The following is an 8,987-nucleotide window of genomic DNA, read 5'->3' on the forward strand; positions in this document are numbered from 1 at the left end:
CTCTTCTCAACCATCAGTGCTTCTCCGATGACCTAGCCCTCTCGCCCTCTTCCCCTTTCTCACCCTACCCGTTATCGCGTTTCCCTTTACATTCTCCCCGGGACCCCCGTGCCTATTTACGGTATAGTGAGGAGAGGGTAAGCCCTCCCCCGGTCTTGGTTCGGCCGTGAACCTCCGTGGGCTGTCCATTGGCGGCGCCATGACGTACGCCCCCCCCTTAAAGGCCCCCACACCAGGTCTATGACCTTTATCTCCGTTTTTAGACCTTCTGGAGGATACCCCGTTCTTTTTAACTTTTTAAAAAAAAAAAAAAAAAATATATATATATATATATATATATATATATATATATATATATATATATATATATATCCACACACACATTTTTATTGATTTCAGAGAGGAAGGGAGAGGGAGAGAGAGAGAAACATCCATGATGAGAGGGAATCATGGAGCGGCTGCCTCCTGCTGGCGGAGCTCGCCACCTGCTTGGCAGGGCACGTGCCTGGACCCGAATGGAACCAGGGACCTGTAGGTTGACGGGAGGACGTTCCACCAACGGAGCCAGACTGGCCAGGCGCTGTGTTCGTGTCTTGCATTTGTACTCGGTTGTTGCCAGGAGTGAGGGCAGCTGCTGGTTGGCAGGGTTTGAATCGTGTAGAACGGGAGCTCAGTGGAGAGGGGGCGGCTGGGAGCCGGGAGTCGGTGTTTCACGGGGCCTGAGCCTGGGTTTGGGGAGATGAGATGGTGGTGATGTTAGGGTGTGACTGTGCTCCACGCCCAGGCCGCACAGTGAAAACAGCTAAAGGGTAAATTTAACGGCGTCAGCGTCTCTTACCTCCATTGAGCGGGAAAAGGAGAAAGAACCCAGGTCTTGGGTTGCCTGATGCTAAGTGTGACTCTTTCTTTCAGCGGCAGCTTTGGGCGGGCCTCCGAGCCTCCGTGTCCCCCTCTGTAACACGAGGAGTAGCCCCTATCCCGTGTGTCACCTGTGGACCCGTTTCAAAAGGCAAACTCATTTCTGCTGGAGGCCACAGTCCTCATTTCTAGCTCCATCTGCAGTGTTCCTAGGGGATGAGGGCGTGACCTTGAGGCAAGGCTAGGAGTGCGGGCGGCCGGCCCGGGAAGGGGAAGGGGTCAGCGGAGGGCTAGCCTCACCTGGCCCTGGGAGCTCCGAAGGGGCCAGACCGCCCCCATCCGGCCAGCTCCGGGGTTGGATGTGGATGGACCGGGAACAGTTGTCCAGAGAAAAGTCAACGGGGATGCCCCAGGGCCCAGGCTGCTTCAGCTTCCCTTCCGCCATCAGGAAAAGGGAGGGACTGTGCTCCTGCCTCCCCTGATTGCTCCAACACACTCCGGCAACAGGTTTCAGTCATGCCCGGCCGCACTCCTCTACTCTTTTGTTTGTTTATTTATTGTCTAAAGTTTTACATGTGTCTCCTTTTCCCCCAATTGATTCCCGCCCCCCCAATTCCCACCCCGGGCAAGCCCCCACCGCCCCAGTGTCTGTGTCCATTGCTTATGCTGATGTGCATGCATACAAGCCCTTTGGTTGCTCTCTAAACCCTCCCCCACCTACTCTTTTCACTCAGCACTATCATCAGTATTTTGTCCCACATTTTACTTAGTGTTTGTTGAAAGATCAGACAGAGGCCGAAAACCAGGACTACAGGCTTTATCAGAGGAGAAGGACCTGCTGGGCTGTCTCGCCAGGGGAGGACAGCAGCATGTGCAGGGGTGAGCGCGCCTTTTGAGGGGCGGAATGGGAAGGAATGGGGGCTTAGTGTACTCGGCGCACGCTGATTGGTGGCTTCATGTATGGTCCATATAGGACAAGGCTTAGGGTATTTGGCAGGTGTGGGTTGGTGGTTCAATGTATAGTCCACATAAGGTGCCTGGTTAGTCACTCAGGTATTTCTGGGCCGCAGGTTCCGTCATACTCCGCCCACCAGTTGCGGGAAGGGAGGATCTATCATTTGTCATTACCATTTGAAAAACTCACTGACTACATGCAGTGTGGCAGTCTGGGTTGGATCCTGGGACCGAAACAAGACGTTCATGCCCAGCCAGTGTGGCTCAGTGGTTGAGCATCCACCTATGATCCAGGAGGTCATGGTTCGATTCCCGGTCAGGGCATGTGCCCAGGTTGCAGGCAGCTGATCAATGATTCTCTCTCATCGTTGATGTTTCTCTCTTTCTCTCTGCCTCTCCCTTCCTCTCTGAAATCAATAGAAATATATTTTTTAAAAAAGAAACAGGACGTTCATGGAAAAACAGCTGAAACCTAAGCGATGTCTGGCATTGAGTTACCAGCATTGTGCGGGTGGTTTTCGTGGCTGTGGCAGGTACAGTGTGAACATCGGGGTTCACGGGAACTCCCTGAGCTACCTTTGCAACACTTCCGTAAATTTGAAATTATCCAAAATGAAAAGCTTGCCACAAATGATTGAGTCTCAGACAGACGTCTGCACACCCGTTTTCACAGCAGCATCACTCACAGTAACCGAAGGGGGAGGCACTCCGACATCCGCCCGGTAAATGCACGAGCAGCACGGGGCCCACCCCGCGATGGAATAGTGTTCGGTCTGGAAAAGGAAGGGCACGCTGACACCCGCTGCCGTGTGGATGGGCCTGAGGACATGCTGGTGAGATCAGCCAGACACACGAGGACACACTGTCTGACTCCACGCCCGCGGGGCTGGGGAGTCAGCTTCACGGAGTGGAAGCAGAGGGTGGGGCCCGGCTGGGGTGGGGGTGGGGTGCGTGTTTAATGGGGACCCGGTCTCAGTGTGGGAAGAGGGGAAGTTCTGGAGATGGTGGTGGGACGGCCGCCCAGCAGGGTGAGTGAGTGTGCGCTCTGCCCTTAAACATGCTCACATGGCGACTTGTACCTTGTGTGTCCTGCACCACAACCAAATGCTTGTTAAACTGTCGCAAGGTTGTCCTGCCAGCGGCTGGGGGCCTCGGCAAGGGTGCTGAGAGGACAGGGCCTTGGTCTTTTCTGGGGTGGATCTTCCCCTTTGGGGGTGAGGATCCCGAAAGAATTGATGAGTCGGCAGGAGACAACTCGCCTACAGGTGGCGCTCTCGGCCGCTCCGTTAGAGGGCTGGGCTGCCTTCCCTTCCCCTTCGCATTCCTAACCAGCAGGCAGCTCTCGGAGTCCCCGTCATTTCTCCTGGAAATTTCCCCTGAACGCGGCTGTCTGTGGTCACAGAGCGGGGAGAGGACAGGACGGACGGACGGACTCAAAGGGGCCAGTGTCGCCCCAAGCGGTTGAAATTCCCGCCTTCGCCTGACCCCCCACGCCTTTGCTTTCAAGCAGGGCTGGGTGGGGCAACCCCCTGGGATGTCTTTAAGGTTCGGGGCAGGGGCAGGACCCAGCAGTCTTCACCCACCCCTCCCCCCCCGGGACCCTCAGCACCCCCTTAACCGGTCGGAGCCGGTTCCAGGTGTGGCTCAGTGGTCAGAGGAGTTGACCCCCGCACCAAATAGTCGTCGGATTGTTCCCAGTCAAGGCCACACACCTGCGTGCAGGTTCCATCCCTGGCCACAGTGGGGCAGGAAGCAACCAATCCATGTGTCTCTCACATCCATGTTTCTTTCTCTCCCCCTCCCTCTCCCCCCTCCCTCCCTCCTTTCCACTAAATAAAAATAAAAAGTAAATAATATCCTGAGGTGAGGATTAACAGCAACAGAGAATGCCCTGTGTGGAGGTATGCCAGGCACCAGCCAACCTCCCCCCACCCCCCCCACACCCTTCACCCCCGCCTGCCCCCCCCCACCCACCCCCCGGGGAGTGTATCAGTAATTTCCAGGGGTGCTGACCTACTGAGCTCCTTCTCCGAGCCGGGCAGCGCCTTAAATACTTTACAAACGTCACTCACTTCATCTTGGCGCTGTGGGCGAAAGGGGCCACACGCTGACCTGACCAGCTCAGGGGAGGCCTGCGTGGCGGTCTGGCAAACTCAGAGACCTAAAGTCACCACAAAGGATGGTCTGAGAATTAAGTATCTAACTACAAACAGGCTATGGTGGGTAGTCATGTCCTAGGCCAGTATTTTCCCTGACAAAGATCAACTGAGGTCTGTACTGAGCCCATTTGTCTTTTTGCCTCTAAGATAACATATCGGTGAAATGTCTGGGTAACTTGTAACTTCCCTTTTTTCCGGACCCCTCAGGGCACAACAGATGGCACCAGGACATTCCCTCATTGTTATTGTTATCAGGTTAATTGCTGACTGTTAATTATGTAAAACTATCCTGTATTCATCTATGCAAAAGAAGCACATGTCCATCATTTCACTCGTTGCCCTATCCCAGAGTTCCCCCCTTTGCTTTCTCCCACCTCCTTACTCTACCACCAATGGATTTCATGTCACCCGCCTGTCACCCACCTGCGTCCCTTCCTTTGGTTGGATGTGTAAATGCAGATGTAACCCGCCAATCTCCGGAGCATTATCTCAATTCCTTGAGGTTCTGCTTCCTGGCTTATGTCGACAGTTTGGCTCAAATAAACTCACAAAAATTCTTTACAGGATTCAATGGTTTTTTATGTTAACAGCACCTTATTTTATTTTATTTTATTGATTTTAGGGAGAAAGGGGGAGAAACATCGATTTGTTGTTCCACTTATTCATGCATCCATTGGCTGATTCTTATTCATTGGCTGATTCCCGTATGTGCCCTGACCAGGAATCGAACCCGCAACCTTGCCGTAGGGGGAGGGCACTCCAACTAGCTGCGCTACCGGCCAGGTCTTCTGGGCATTTTTCGACACGAAGAGAAGCACAGAGTGGTATTCCCTCGTTCCCCTGCATCCGGATTTTTAATCGCTTACATCTGATCACATTTGTCTCCGAAGTTTTTTCTAAGGAAAAACAGGACCTCGAAGTCCCCTTAACTCTGTGTCCTCCCTGTCAGGTCGGAGGGAAGTCCAGGAGCCGAGCACGCACCAGGCAGATGGTGACGCAGATACTGGTCCCTTCCTGGACCCACAACAGACCAATGCACCAGACAGATGGCGACACAGAACCGATTCCTTCCTGGAACCCGTGAGGGACCTGCCCGCGACGGGAACTCCCACAGCTCATGCTCCCCGCCCTCACTGACAGCTGTATAAAAAATGCCTCCACTCCCTCTGGGCGCGACCTCACTGGCCCCGCCCTTGGACCGTGAACTCGCCCGGGAGGCAGATGAAAGCTCCTCCTTTTTGGTTTGCCTGGGTCTCTGACTTGGTCTCCTGCGCCGCGAACCTTACACTCCCCCCCGCCTCAGAAGAAGCCATCATGTATGTACCAGTAACATGTATGTCCTGTGGGCATTTTTAATGGAATTTTCTCTGATCTGATTGTGGATTCGCGTGCAGGTGTGAGAAATGACGGCCCGGTTTCCCTAACGGCACGAAGCGGCGGTGTCATGTCCCGGCCAGGCCACCGGGGGCAGCGGCACGAGCCTCGGAGCTTCCCTCAGGTTACACGTCCACGTCCGTTTGCAGGTATGTCTTCGAATGTGCTCGAACAATAGACTGTGCACAGCCTCCTGCCATGTCCTTCCTCCCACAGACACGTAGCCGAGCCCGCCCGTCGCGGTGCAGGCCGTGCCAGCTCACGCGTGTGCGTGGACGTGCCGCCACCTATCTTTCATCGTACAGGACGCGAAGGGGGCTGGGTGGGGGCTGGTGGGACGGGCGGCACTACGGTGAGGAGCCTTGCGGTGTCTCCAGGAGCCATCGCTTGGAGCATGAGCAGAAGTGGGATTTCTGGTCACCGGATGCCTGCATCCGACCCACCGGACGTTAACAGGTTGCCCTTCAGGCTCACCCACTTCCCACTCCTCCCGCAGCGCAGGGCTGTGCGCCTCTGCTGGTCTGTGCCGAAGGGGCCTGTGTCGCTGTTCGGACTTGCGTTTCCCTGGAGTAAGAAGGTTTCCGGCTTCAGCAGAAAAGGAAAGTGCTCACCTGAGTCTCCGGAGGGCTGGCCACCTGCTCAGAGTCACCACAGAGTGCAGCGCAGGGAGTCCTGCCCCTCGAGCCCAGCTGGCACCATGGACAGCAGTCCTGCCCGGCCCAGCCTGGCCCGCAGGCCCTGCCGCCCTGAGAGATGCAGGCGCCTCGGCCGCCCGTGATGGGCTCCTGTCCAGGGCGAGCCTGGCTGGTGCAGCCACATCCCACCTCGTATGTGGACAGACTTTCTCAGCGGAGGCGGGTCCTCCCACACGGACAGACAGGTTCAGGAGCCGCGTGTGCAAGAAACAATAACAGAGTCACTCACAGTGCGGGTGAGCGCATATGGATCTCAGAGAGGAAGGGGGGGGAGGGGGAGAGAGAAACATCCACGATGAGAGAGAATCATGGATCGGCTGCCTCCTGCACGCCCCACACTGGGGATCAAGCCTGCAACACAGGCATGTGCCCTGCCTGGGAATCGAACCGCGACCTCCTGGTTCATGGGTCAACGCTCAGCCCCTGAGCCACGCTGGCCGGGCAGGGTGAACATCTTTTACACGTTCACGCTCAGATGTGCCGTTCGGCGAGTTGCCCGTCCACCCCTCCGCCTCTTTTTCTCCATGACCCGTGCTCTCTGCGCCTCCCGGCGGGAGAACGTGGCTGGTAGGTGGGTTGTCGGTGAAACACTAAAGCGCTGGACACGATGTAAACTCCATCCGATTAACATCGTCGATGAGCTGGCAAGGAAATAATCGCCGTGAAGAATGATCACCGCGATACACAAGCTGTTGGAGTCCAAGGGACTGGAAAGGCATTTGCCAACCTGGGTGAACGTGAGCTTGACCTTGAGTTTCAGCTAATGACCTCAGCATTCGTGGAAGACGTTAGAGACCAGGGTCTCTACAACACTGGCGTACGCTAGAAGCAAACTGTCTGTCCAGCCTGGTGTGGCTCACTGGCTGGGCGTCACCCCAGGCGGAGAAGCTCAGGGGCCCCGCCCAGGCTGGCCACCCCAGGGCCTTGTGGGAGAGAGGAGCACCATCACTGAGCCTTGCAAACAGGCCCGGCAGCCTGGCTGCCGTTGGAGGCAAAGCCGTTGGGACATGGCTGATGGGCCTCAGCCCGCCAGCCCGGACAGCGCACCCGGGAAGCCCTTCCTGGGGTGGGTGGCCAGCGTGGCATCGACTGAGCTGAGCTCTCCCTGCAGGGTGGGCCGGAAAGCGAACAGGGAGTTCTGGCTCCGAGCGGAGCTGGCCCGTAGCGGGCACTCAGTGGCCTTGGCCAGGCCAGGGTCAGCGTTGGGTGAGAAGGTGGGCTTCCATCTGCTGCTGTGACGGAGGGCATCGCTTCCTTCCTGCCAGGCTGCCACCTGATGAGCAGAGACAGGGGCTGAGGCCTGGGTGCCTCGAGGGGCCACGTGGGGCGGGAGCTGTGCTAGAAGGTCTCCGAGGGGGCCCGGGAGGAGCTGCAGGGGCTCAGACCACCGTAGCTCAGGAAAGGTTGGTCCTCCTTGTGGTTAGGGTGCGACGGACGACAGGAGAAGGTAGAGATGAAAGGCGTCCTTCTGTGGGAGGGCGGGGGGTGGACGAGTCAACACCAGTCAGACGTGGGCCTGTTTCACCAGGAAGGAAACGGGTCTGCTGCCCAGGCCACTGAGGCTACGGCCGCACCGGGACTGGCCTGTGGAGGGACGGCCTTTCTCGCACCCGCGCTCAGGAAGCCTGTGCGGAGAAGACCGGCATGCCGCCAGCACCCCGACTCACGTCCTCGTGCCGTGAGCTCTTCCCTCCAAGGTTTTCGGAGGAGATCGGCTTTCTAAGGAGGTAGTTTCTATCAAGAAAAGAAAAAAAGAAAACTGTTTGCAATCCGTGTGCTCACTGAGTTGCCAGGGAGGCTGAGCAGCAGGGGACACACAGCTCCCTGCCCTTGGACTCCTTCAAGGAGGACCATGGCTGTTCTGTCCACGCTGCAGCCCAATCACTAGGGCTCCCAGCTACGGAGGAACCGGGACTGCACATCCCCATACACGGAGACACGCATGTCCCCGGTGGAACCGTCTCTCAATCTCTGTTGGACCCGGTGCTGGCCGTGTCGCCTGTAGGATGCCATGCATGACACACAGGATGTAGCACACGTCGGCGCGGTGGGATCACAGCGGCCCCAGGTCAGACAGGCTGTGCGCGCTGTGTGTGTGTCAGTGTATCCTGGCCTTTCCCCCAGGACACAGAACTTCCAAATGAACCCGGAAACTGGCGAGCTGGATGTGCCTGAGACAGAGGAAGACCACCCAAGGGTAGCCTTTAAGGACATAAGGTATCACGTGGAGGAAACACAAAATAAAATCGCTCTGATGAGACACCAAAAGTGCAGGCAACAAAAAGAAAGCAGATAAATGGGACTTTGCCAAAATTTAACCCAGGGAGAGAGGGGAAACGTCGTACCATAAGGGACCCTGTATCTAGAATAGAGAACTCGCATAAGTCAACAACAGCAAAGGACACCCAACTCCAGGAAGGGCCAAGGACCCTGAACAGACGCACACAGACAACCAATCAGCACGTGAGAAGATACGCAACATCACTAGTTGCCAGGGAGATGGAAGTCAGGACCATGATGAAACACCACTTCACACCCATCAGAAAGGAATTTATATGAAGAACAAAATCGGACAAGAACAAGTGCTGGTGGGAATGTGGGGGAGCTGGAGCCCGCGTGCACAGCTGGTGGAATGTACGACGGTTTGGCCATTGCGGAAAACGGGGCGGCTCCTAAAGAATTCAGTATAGGACGGCCACATCACCCAGCAGGTCTACTCCACATGCCCGGCCGGTGTGGCTCAGAGGTGGAGCGTCGACCTATGAATCAGAGGGTCACAGTTCAACTCCCCCTCAGGGCGCATGTCCAGTTGGAGGCGTGCAGGAGGCAGCCAATCAGACTCTCTCTCATCACTGATGTTTCTCTCTCTCTTCTCTCTCTCTTTCTTCTCTGAAATCAATAAAAATATATTTAAGAAAATATACTCGCCCTTTAAAAATGGGACTCC

The 8,987-nt window shown here is 56.2% G+C and overlaps 1 protein-coding gene across 1 annotated transcript in view; it reads right to left on the reverse strand.

The window, feature by feature from the left end:
* The window catches only part of EIF3B (eukaryotic translation initiation factor 3 subunit B), a 16,992-nt gene extending 16,791 nt beyond the window's left edge, over positions 1–201 (reverse strand). Inside the window, exon 1 of the mRNA XM_014450316.2 lies at positions 173–201. Within this exon, the coding sequence (XP_014305802.2) occupies positions 173–201 (29 nt within the window). The remainder of the gene's footprint in view (positions 1–172) is intronic.
* Between the last annotated feature and the right edge of the window lie 8,786 nt (positions 202–8,987).

Source organism: Myotis lucifugus, unplaced genomic scaffold (assembly GCF_000147115.1).
Source record: "Myotis lucifugus unplaced genomic scaffold, Myoluc2.0 scaffold_2001, whole genome shotgun sequence".
NCBI lineage: Eukaryota > Metazoa > Chordata > Mammalia > Chiroptera > Vespertilionidae > Myotis > Myotis lucifugus.